Source organism: Centroberyx affinis, unplaced genomic scaffold (assembly GCF_046629955.1).
Source record: "Centroberyx affinis isolate AG114_WGS23_722 - 3 ecotype Tasmania unplaced genomic scaffold, CSIRO-AGI_Caff_v1 ptg002654l_1, whole genome shotgun sequence".
NCBI classification, from domain to species: Eukaryota; Metazoa; Chordata; class Actinopteri; order Beryciformes; family Berycidae; genus Centroberyx; species Centroberyx affinis.
Window position 1 is genome coordinate 20,589 of NW_027280846.1, and position 12,351 is coordinate 32,939.

At 43.6% G+C, this 12,351-nt stretch overlaps 1 protein-coding gene across 1 annotated transcript in view; it reads left to right on the top strand.

The window, feature by feature from the left end:
* The window catches only part of LOC139657302 (astrotactin-2-like), a gene marked incomplete at its 5' end in the record, with an annotated part of 70,578 nt that overhangs the window by 19,106 nt on the left and 39,121 nt on the right, over positions 1–12,351 (top strand). The window contains 2 exons of the mRNA XM_071535089.1: positions 2,417–2,754; positions 10,914–11,047. Coding sequence (XP_071391190.1) covers positions 2,417–2,754; positions 10,914–11,047 — 472 coding nt within the window. The remainder of the gene's footprint in view (positions 1–2,416; positions 2,755–10,913; positions 11,048–12,351) is intronic.

Consider the following 12,351-nt stretch of genomic DNA (forward strand, 5'->3'; position numbering starts at 1 on the left):
TCAGGCTTAATCTGGGACACGTTTAGCACATAGGTCATGCTCCTCCTGACTTCTTAAAGGGCAGAGAAATACATATTTTTGCAACTCTCTATTTGTATCATAACTAATAATAGATCTGTTTTACTTACCATTTTACTAACAAACAGAATAAATGAAAACAAACTTTTTACAGCATGAATTACATGTAGAGCTCATGTTTTGTCATCACATGCCATATTCACTGTGTGATCACTTGGTTTGAGATTGAAAGCAAACTCATTGTTTTGGCGTTCTTTTCTATGGTTGGGGTATTGTTTGTGTGTAATGCAGTTAGTTTTGTGCATTTTTGGTGCATGTACAGTGACTTTAGTGTATAATGGAGCCTTTAATCATAAAAACCACTATGATAATCAATTTCTGGGAAAGAGAACCTGGCTGTGAGAACAATTCTTCATGCTATGTTTGTATGGTTGAAATGTTTAACTTCAACTTGCACCATATTCATTGTCTATTCTCCCCCTGTACCTTGCATGATTTTTCTCCTGCAAATAAGATTCATTTGAAATTCTTTCACTGACTAGTCCTCACATCCTGAAAACCTCAGATGATCTCCACCTGTGTTATGTTTTCTCACATATTCCCACCTCACCGCACATCACATCACAGCTGATGGTAGCAAGAAAAGCACATAGCTTGGCATGTGTTTGTGTTTGAGAAGAGTTTAGGGTTTACCTGTCCCATTCCTGTCCTTAGGTTAATTTATTAAAGATCGGTGAAATTAAATGAGTGAAATTATTCACGTAGACACACTCAGACTTTCTCCTCTTCTGCTTCTATCATATACACATACACACATACACACACACACACACACACACACTATTTGAGTTCATGCACAGTATGTTATCTTTTTTGCCCCTGTGAAATAGTTTGAAGGCTGCTCCGTTTCAATATGATTAAGGGCATTACAGGAAATGAATAATTTGAAATCATTACCCTAAGCTGGTCCCAATTACCCTACCTTGAAGAATGTCATTTGGAAGAGCTTTTTTCTCCCCCTCTGGCCCTCTTCCTCCTGTAAACTGTAGCCCCAGACCGTGTGACTGGGTTGTGAGTTTCCCTTTCTTTCAATGGGTCTGTGTGTGTGTGTGTGTGTGTGTGTGTGTGTGTGCGTGTGTGTGTGTCTGTCTGTCTGTCTGTCTTGAGCATGTGTTCTTATCTGCATGTCCATGAGTATTCTCTGCATGCATACATGCATCTGTGCATATGTGAGTGGGAGTGTGTGAACTCAGCTAACACATTTACACATTATTGTGTTTATCAAGTGGTTCCCACCTCTCGTGCTAATGATGTTTTCCGCATTATCCTTCAGTCAAAAAATCGGCATAATCACTATGGACTACAAGATACTTTGAAAATCCAGTAAGACAACCTATATCTATTCTGTTTTTTAAACTGCAATATCAGTGGTTTAATGAGTGAAATAACACATACTTGTAAATTCTTGTAAATATTTTTAATTTCCCATGCATGATGCAATCTCTGCATCTCAGAGAGTGCTGACTGATGATGCATCACGTCTCAGTACCACAGCATACGTCAGCGGTTCCGATGTGAATGTAAAGTCACCGGATGTTTTCTGGTGCTCATTTGTTTGAGTGTTACTGGAAAGAATCCCTCATCATTCATTTGGAAAACTCACTCATGTATCCTCTGGTCTTGTAAATGCAAATAGACACACTTAACACAGGGAGACACACAAACACACATACGCCACATCAGCACAGATGGCACATCTGCTTCACCCCAACACGTGGCCTGACGTCTCCTCCAAGGGAAACAGTCAACACCCAATTAGCATTTTCTCCTATTTCTCCTCCTCCCTTGCTCTTACCCTTGCTTCTTCCTTCCCCATGCTGCATTGTTGTCCTACTGACAGAGGAAATGATGAGCAAGAATCTGCCCAACCCCAGTGAGAACATCAAACAGTGCTTATTGACACTCAGGAGGAAGAAGCCATTGACCCCCCATCCATCCCTCGCCTATAAAAACTGATGACAGTGAGGGATTAGTTGTTTTTTCTTCTTCTTTTCCCTGGCTGCCAGCAAAAGTAGATCCAGATGCTGTATGCAATTGAGGGATTGTGAAACTCCCCTGTCACTCCAACTGTGTGTGTATTTAGATTCAGGGATTGTTTCGAGGAAACACAGAGGAGAAAAGGATAAGGGAGAGGGGAACTTTTTGTGAGAGTGGGAGAGAGATGGCTGTTGTGTGACACACTCACTCTCTTTTTTCTCCTCTTCCATTCCCAAAACAAATATGTTTATCATTGTTGTTAACTTTGTTTATCTTCATCTGAACACCCCCCTACATACCCATGCCCCCCCCCACTCCCCACCCCTCTCCTCCCCCCTTTTGCCTACCCCCCCAATCCCAGAGGCAACAGACCAGGGGGTTGGTGGAGGCGGGCGGCGTGAGCTGAAGTCACTTCCCTTCATCAGCTACCTGTCAGCACTGCTGAAGAGCCAGCTGTTGTCTGAGGACCTGGTGAATGGCGTGGAGATCCGCTGCGAGGAGAAGGGCAGCTGTCCGGCTGCCTGCCACCTGTGCCATCACCAGGCCATGATGGGAGGTGGCGGAGGTGAGGGTGGCGGAGGGGGAGGCCGCAGTAGTAATGGCAGGAGTGGCGAGCAGCCGTCACCCATCCCAGTGCTGTTGGAAGTCAGCCGCGTGGTGCCCCTCTACAGCCTGGTCCAGGACAACGTCACCAAAGAGGTGTGAAAAGGGTGTGGGGGTAGCAGGTGTGTGTGTGTGTGTGTGTGTGTGAAAGAGAGAGGGGGGTGGGGGAGAGAGAAAGTCTAAGGCTAGGATACGTGAGACAGCAACATTACCACTACAATTGGAGGAAAAAATATGTCACCATCCACATCCAGGGACACATATTTACCATAGAGGATAGTATCATCAAAAGGATTCATTGATTGAAGACAAAGATTCAAGATAACGTCCAATCTTGAATCTATGTCTTCAATCAATCATCTATAGATGATAGCGATGAAAACTGGAGTTTGTTTAAAAGATACTTTCAAAAACTCTACCCCGTTTCACCAATATTTCTTTTAGATTCTGACCTTTTGAAAATCATCAATTTTTACACATATTTACTATGTGTCAACAGATAAATGACAGCCATTTTGCATAAAATGTGGCATGTGATTAGAGTAAGCTTGTGAAACTAGGCTTGCCAGATGTTGACAGGGCCAACATAGAACCAACATAGCATTTAAAAGTAAAGTTGCAAGTTTATTATAACCATTAAAAAAATGAAGAAATAGAAAACATACGTTTTTTTTGTTAAAAGCCTTTTCTTCATACACCCTCTCATGCCTTGTGCTGGTGGCACGATTCATTTGTAGATATCCATTGTCTTCTGAACAGAAAAGTGCATCTGATAGTGCAATTGCCAAATATCACCTCTAGGTGGCATAAGTTGGTTAACTTTGACCACTGGCAATAAGCAGTGTGATACAGAGGACATAAAAAAGATTACGTCATGGTTTTCTCCTCTTGTGGGGACAAATTATTTGTGATGTGATGTGATGTTTGTCTGTGTGTGTGTGTGTGTGTGTGTGTGTGTGTGTCTGTGTGTCTGTGTGCACGCCCGTGCAGTATGCGCATGCATGAGCATGTGTGTGTGCGCATAAGAATGCTGTAAGAATGCTTAAACATTGCTGTGTGCACACACTTCTATCTGCATGCATTTCACAAGTGTATGTATGTGTGCAGTGTGTGTGTCCAAACAAGCATATACAGCTGAGTGTGGTATCACCTCAATGACCACGGCTGGATTGTGTTCATAATTCATCCTGTGTGAGCAGTCTTTGGGCTACTGGATATTGGAAGTTAGTCATGTCAGATACCTCTTCCATAAGGCAATTTAGGAGAGGGATCTGGCTCCGCTTGACATTTAGTCTACCACATTTTCCTTTGTTTGGGCTTCATCTCAAGAAAGGGAGATGCAATTAGAGGGTCTTTGGCAACGTCTTGCTACCTAGCAGCCGCTGCATGTGTGTCTGTGTGTGTGTGTGTGTGTGTGTGTGTGTGTGTGTGTGTGTGACTCACCTGTAAACAGTTCTATGTTGGCCTTTGTTCAAGCATGATGATGATGTTCCCTGCTCCTGAGCAAACACACAGACCTACACACACACAAACACACACACACACGCACACACACCCTACCCCCCATGGGGAGCAGACTGGTTCACGCTCTCCCCAATCAAGCATCTAATTACCTTACCTTCTGAAATTACAGCAGGCAACAACAATACCAGAGGCAAAAAGACAAACACGCACACACATACACACACATACACGTACACACGCAAACGCACACAACAAAGCCCCCTGTACGTGCCGCCCATAACAAGCACCACAGCCCCGAAGAAAAGAAGGCACAATCAATAGCAGACGGTCCCTAGTGGGCTTCATCGATAGCTAAACGTGAGGAAGAGCAAAATGTCCTCTTTTTCCCTCCCTCCCAAACACCTCCCTATCCATCCTCACCCCCCCCACCCCTACCCAACCCCTGGTCTTCTGGGGATATAGAGGGTGAGATGTATGAGGAGGAGGAGAAGGGGTAGACTGCAGTGGATCGCTCTGGCAAGCACTCAGCCCTTCGGAGGTAGCTTGAGGCAGGATTATTAGCTTCTTATTGATGTCATCGACCCCCTGGGAGGGTGGGGAGTCCGTCACTCTCCTCCTCCTCCTCTCTTCCTCTCTCTCTCATCTTGGCTGCGACTGCTGCTGCTAGTCTGAAAGACTCTACACATATGTATATTGCCTTACAGACACAACAGCCTGCCCAACCACACACACATACACAAGCGCACACAATCTCTCTCTCTCTCTATTTCTCTCTCTCACACACATAGACACACACACACTTTCGCTTCAGACTATCTTTCTACTTGGCTGGATCTATCAGGAAAGACAGCTGCCATGTTGCAAAAGCTTTCTCAGAGATGAGGTTCTTCTTCTGACCCTAACCCCCCAAAGCAATCAAAATATAAGCTTAGTTGCCCAGGTTATGATGAGGATATACCTATCTGTGTACGTCTGTCTTTGTGTGTCCACAACGGCCTCTCTCTCTCTCTCTCTCTCTCTCTCTCTCTCTCTCTCTCTCTCTCTCTCTCTCTCTCTCTCTCTCTCTCTCTACCTGCATCTTTTAATGGCCCCTTTCTGGCTGCCTGACTGTTTGACAGGACATGTCATGTCCCTTTCACATCAATCTAGTCATTATTGAGCCAGAAAGGGATTATGTTACAATGTGAAATTACCCCGTCCTCGAAAAACAGCCTACTGGGACTGAAAAGGAACAGAGGAATTAAAGGGCAGAAAAAAAAGATCGGCATATCGGCCTTCTTAGCTTGGTGTGTGGCTCGGTCGAAGAGTAGAAATGGGAGGAAAGTATCACTTCTTCCTGTGTGTGTACTGCGATTACCTAGGACCACTTTAAGGATTTGGGGAGGAAAAAAGCAGGGTAAGCCGTATCTTTGAAGTCTTGTTTGATGCGGCATGTATGCATGGATTTATCAGCCGGATCAGAAAATTTGAGGTCTCTTTCTGCACCTCTTTTTGGGGGTCCTGAGTTGGATCTGTTGTTATATATACATGAATAGGCTTCATAAACCAAGCCAGCACCCCCTAAAATGAGGCCCTGATTCTATGTATTAGTAGGCAAGAGTGCTCCACAACACAAGCTGGTGTATACACACCAGGGCTGTAGTGCTTGAGTCCAGTCTGAGCCATGAGTCTAGTCTCAAGACTACTTTTTTGGCATTATCTTGGTTTTGTATCAATTTTAACCCGGTCTCATCTTGGTCTCGGCCTCTACTGGAAGTTGACTCAACAATTTCTTGCCTAAAAATTGTATTGATGTTTGGTTTATCTTCTCCTCAGCGATAGAGTTTAAGGGATTTTACCTATAGAAACCTGTGTATGTAATGGTTTAATATGCACTGATTAGTCCGTTCCTATGCATTGTTCAGTTGGATGTTTAAGGGTCTAACAGAATGGATTTGTAGATAGATCCACATCTCTGTTCATCCATAATGAAACTCAATCATTATTTTTTGCATTTGGGAGGTTTTTTGCCTATTTTGGTCTTGGTCTTGAATAGGACTCGATTTGCTCCCAGTCTTGACACTCTTTGAATTTGGTCTTGACTCGAACTCGACTGGACCTGGTCTCGGAATTGGCTTGGACTCGACTAAGGTGGTCTTGATTACAGGCCTGATGCACGCACATACGCACGCATGCATGCACGCTCGCACGCGCACACGCAGATAATTCCCCGTTTTAGTGCCAGAGACAAATACCTCAGTGGATAAATAAATAAGCTAACGCCAGTGGAGGTTGCCAGCAGTCCTGTGTCCTGTGCTGCTGTGATTGAATTATGGCAGACCTTTTGAACAAATTGGCTGTGAGACTAATGACTCAGAATGCTCTATATCTTGCCGAGTGGCCCCTGTCATGCTCACGCCATACCCCTGCACTGCACCTCCTCCCACCTCTGATTAGTTTTTTTCTTTCTTCCTCCTTACCCCCTGCTTTCATAAATGTCATTTCCTGTATGAGGTGGGGTTCAGACGTATGTTTGGCTCATGCAGCTCTCTTAAACTTGTTAAACAGGAATTGGGAAGATGAGTGGAGTGGGGGTGTGATGGGATGGTGGGGGATTAACAAGTTTGCTGGGTGGCCTCCTCTAAACTCTCTCCCTGTCTCTCTCTCTTTCAATTTGCTGAACCCAGCAAATCTGTGTGATGGGCTGTGGAGATTAATTAATTAGTAGCAGTGTTGTCAGATCTCTTCTCATAATGACACCTTCCAACTAAATAAATAAACTAGAAGGGCACTCGGAGAGCGCAGACCTCCGCCAAGGTTCGTGCTATTATTGCTTGTTCGTTTAGTCGGATCCGGATCCACACCAAGATTTTATGGGTTCTTCCTTGGCCCATGCTACACCCTTCCACGAAGTTTCATGAAAATCGGGCCAGTAGTTTTTCTGTAATCCTGCTAACAGACAGACAAACAAACAAACGGCACTGAAAATATAACCTCCTTGGCGGAGGTAATAAATAAAACAGTGTACACTCCTAGATGATACCCTACCCTTTGATTAATCAAATCTGTAAGCCTTTATAAGAAAGGTTACACCAACAAACATCCAGATAATATCTGGGTGATAAATAGCCAATATTTATTACCTTCTTTCCCCCCCAAAAAATAGTGTCAGTAAATTTTGGGGCCAAATATATATTTTGTAATACTAACGGGTTTGTAGACTACCACATTGTCCCATTGACTTTGCCACAAAGGTCAGGTCAGTTTATCTTGTAGCATCAGACAGACTTGACACACCTAAAAACCAATACATACAATTTCAGGGTTCTCCAGTGACCTGGCAATCCTCTATCAACCCCCTGGTGAACCAACCCTCCAGCTGGCCCCCAGTGTCCCATTTCCTGGAAGTACTACTTCTGATAGGGTTCCTAGAAACAGCCCATCGGCTCCATTGTTAACGCCATTAGCCCTGAATGATTGGATGGTGTGCGCGCACACACACACACACAGACACACACACACACACACACACACACACACACACACACACACACACACACACACACACACACACACACACACACACACACACACACAGTCACAGTCACCGTTGATGGTGTCCTGTGTGCGCTGACTTGGACTCTTTACCACCACTGGTGATCATCTTATAAATCAATACTGTGGGCCAGCTGGCCAGTGTTTTCACGTATTAGCCTGTGAAGATGGACAGTAATATGGCCAGCTTAGACTAGCCAAACAGATTAATACATTAAGGAGGTCACAATGACCTCCCTTGCCTTCTTGTAAGTCACAAAGGGCTTCTACGAAAGTGAAAGGTCCAAATAGTGCTTTGGTGCCAGTGAGTCTGCAGGCTCTAAATGATGTCAAGGCTTGGAATTTGTGGCAGGAGTTGTTGCTGATGCTCAATGGCCTTGCAGTTTACTGATCTTGCCTTCTGTTCAAAGCAGGAGGTGATTACATTTCAGCTCAATTTGTTCAGTATCGATAAGGTCAATAGAGATGAATTGTGGCATATTTGTGAAACAGTAGACCCTTGTGTTATTGTAACCATGCAGGCATCACTAGTTCCCGAAACCAGATCTGTCTTGACTGCACAAAAAATGTCTTGCACTGTTACCGTCAATGTCCTAAAAGGACCCTCTTTGTCAAAACACTTGCTTTTCTAATATGAAGCATAATAGAGATGGTTTGTGCTTTCTTTCTGGCCCCTCTCTGACCAATGTTGCACAGAATGTATATGGATCTATCTGTGTTCTGGGAAGTGCATGATCTGTGGTTAATCAATATGGTATAAGGTATCCTCCTCTGCTCTGCTGTGACTTGTCTAACAGCATTGAACATATGGAGGAAGTACTCTCTCCTGGGCCTTTCAGTGTGTCTGGTCATCTCACTAAGGGATTTTCCTCACTGACCCATATTTTTTTTTAACTGCACCTGCAAGACATATCGCTCTTTTCACAGCAGCACACTTGACATATTATCACTTACATCTATCAGCTAACTATCTCATGTCCGAGTTGGTTTCTTGATTTTTTTTTCCTTCCCTCTGTTTTACCTCTTGTGCCCCCCACCCAACCCCCCACCTCATTCTCTAAGCCACAATTAGATTCCCTGTTTACCCAGTGGAGACTGGCTTGCATTACTCTTCAAACATAAACACGGCGGTAATCGCTTTGTCTATTTTTCACATGTGCAGCCATGCAGTCAAGCGCGCAGACCCGTATGGGGTTTTTCTAGGAATCTGGTGGTGGTAAACGCATGGCGGTCCTGTGGTCTCTCTCTCTCTCTTGCCCCTAGCAGCGGAGGTCATTTCTCATTTCTCATGTTTGTCTAGTCTGCGTGCGTGCATAGACCTAGAGTCCAGGTTTTTCTTGTTGCGTTTGTCTGTGGCCTGCTTCCCATTGACATGAGGTGGCAAGACCCCTGCTGCTATTGTTTTCTGACAGCAGTTAGCCACATGGGTTCAGGAGAGGGGGGAGAAATGTAATAACCTTTTTCCCCTTTTTGGTTTTCTAGGGGGTTATTATATGGCCATGGATTACAGTGCTGCCTACCCCCCTATAATAACTGCTCATTCAGCAGGCTCATTTAGAGGGGGTTGTATTAGAGGATAAATAATGGGAAAGCCTTGACTGCTGGAGGCCTGCTGTGTCTGGGTTTGAGAGCTGGGAGTCTCCTTTTTCATACCTTCCTTTCTTTATGCATGTATCTTCATCCCCTTGATATTTTTTTTTTCATTTCATCTCCTTGCTCTATCCAACCCAAATTCCCACTGTCTTCTTTCCTCATCTCTCCACCACATCCTCTTTTTTCTCACTCTCTCCTACTCACTGCCTCTCATTTAGCTCACTTGCACACTTGAGCAGGATCCATTGCATTGAGTGAGAGCAAGTGGTATTGGAAGGAAGTCAGTTCCCATGAAAGACTGCTGAACCTCCTCTACAGCTAACAATGCAGTGTTTGGAAATACTAACATCAGCTTCTGAATGCTTACCCCCACTCTTTTTTGGCTATGCTGTCTGCCTTTCTGGTCAGGGCTATGCCCAAATTCAGCTCAAGTGTCCCTTCAACTAATCAACCCACGTCAGAAATCTTCCTTGGCATTTCTCCAATGAAAAGGAAAGACCAATTGTGGAAATCAATCACTAATTGGAGTGTGTGTGTGTGTGTGTGTGTGTGTGTGTGCCGTGTGTGTGCCTGTGCGTGCCTGGTTGCCTTAAAGATGTGTGTGGTCTCATCAATTCCTTCGCTCTCGGATGAGTGAATGTCATGGCTTATTGGGGCAAAAGAGAGGCTTCCTTTGGCTTTTTTCTTTTTTCGGAGGCCTGGTGCCCAGTGATAATGTTTCCGCATGGTTCCAGTGTCTCTGTTAGCCATTTTTGTGACCGTGATCAAGCACATCTCCAAAGTTGTCTGCATGGAGAGGCACTGCCAACCAATTAGAGCACATAAATAACTGAGTACTCCATTGATCCACAATGTGACAGGGGGAGCCAGAGTGCTTGCGAACTCCCTTGAACTCTCTCTCTACCATGCCTGCGGCTTTAGGGAAAGCAATGACGTTATACTTTATTGCTTTGACGGTTATATTGGCATTTTTCTGCCTTTTAGGGGATGACAGAGATTCTGCCTTTTATTTTTTTTGCCTGTTGATGAAGCAGCACAAGATGTTGGGAGATGATGTTGGCAGCCACCAGTGCCTCGATCTTGGCAATATTTCCACCTTATTAGATTGAAATGGTATATACCCTCCTTCAGTTAAAACTTTTAGACTTAAGAAGCATAAGTCTATTTTTACTCTCTTCATCTGTCTCAATCTGTATCTCTTGGTCCCTCTATCCCTCCCCATCTCTCTCTCCTCCTCTCTCAGCCACACCCCCACTTCCCCCACACACACCACACACACACACACACACGCTCACACACGCTCCCTGACCTTTCCACATCCACCGTTCCCAATTACCGGAAGGCAGGAACATCTCAGTAACATCGGCAAGCTTACACTCTGACATCATAGATGCACCCCTTGCCACCGTGACTTTTCTGGTGGAGGTGAGAAAGCTGTGAGACCCCCCCCCCCCCCCCCCGCCCCCTTCTGTGTATGTGTGTGTGTGTGTGTGTGTGTGTGTGTGTGTGTGCGTGCGCTGGGGGATGGAGGGCCTCATGGCGCCTGGATGAGTCAGTGGTGGCACCGATGGAGAAGGTGGGTGGTGGGGGGTGGAGGGGTAGAAAGACGAGGAGCGCATGTTCCAAGAGATAATTGCATTTCTCTCACCTGTTACCCTTTACAGGCCTTCAAGAGTGCCACAATGAGCTCATACTGGTGTGCTGGAAAGGGCGATGTCATTGACAACTGGTGTCGCTGTGACCTGAGTGCCTTCAGCAAAGACGGCCTGCCCAACTGCAGTCCCCTCAGGCAGCCCGTGTAAGTGTGACCGCGACTATTGACACCTACGAATTCAAGCACAAGAGAGACTTCACGGATGCATGCATTGATGCAACACATGCACACTCGCATATGCACATGCACACACACACATACCTGTCTCTATTGACTCATATCTAGTTCCTCTGAGGCCACTTGTTAAAGTTGTAGACACAAGCGCAGTCCCCAAGGTTCTAATTGCTGTCAGTCGGCCCTTACACCCCCTCTAGAAAGAACATGCTCTCATCCAAGGTGTCCTAATAATACTCTAGGGGCTGTTGTGAGTCATATACTCTAGCCATTGTTGCCCTGAGAACTTTTAGAGAGAAACAGAAAGTTGAAAGGGCAAGACGAAGCTACGGCTAGAGCATCTAATTAAAGAATGGATGTAGAACAGGCATTTTTTGTAAATTATAGAAAAATAAAGTGGTAAATTTTGTAGGGAACACTTTATAATAAAGAAAGCTTATAAGCATTAACAAACTGTGAGTTAATTGTGAATTATAGTAAATAACAAGAATAAATAAATATATTGTATATATAATATATTATATAAAGTTTTTGTTACTGAGTAGAGTACACCAATATCAATGGCATTGGTTACAATTTTAGGTAACACTTTATAATAACCATCATTAATAAATGGTAAATTGATAGTTAATTAAACTTTAGTTAATAGTTATTTTACTGTTAACAAACAATGAAATGATCATTAATAATGTTTACTAATTATTAGTAATGCTATAATTTATGTTATTTTATCATTAGTTTGTGTAATATAAAATCATTTGTTTATAAATTATATATTGTATCATAGCAGATAAGAGACGGTAAAAAGGGTAAAAAGCTATGATACAATATATAATTTATAAACAAATGATTTTATATTACACAAACTAATGATAAAATAACATAAATTATAGCATTACTAATAATTAGTAAACATTATTAATGATCATTTCATTGTTTGTTAACAGTAAAATAACTATTAACTAAAGTTTAATTAACAATTATCAATTTACCATTTATTAATGATGGTTATTATAAAGTGTTACCCAATTTTATATCCAACACATCAGTGGAGGCTATTGCTAGTACATCATTTGTACCTTGATACCTAAACTTAAAATTCCCATATTCTACACTTTCCAGTGTTTTATTTTATGTCTTGAGGTCCATTCAAAGCTGCCTGTGTGGTGTCATGTACCAAAAACAATCTCAATCGATTTTTACACGTTCATTTTCCAGCATCTCTCTGAGCCTTGCCAAGAACAGGCTGTTTCTGTCACTGTGTCTTTAAGGCT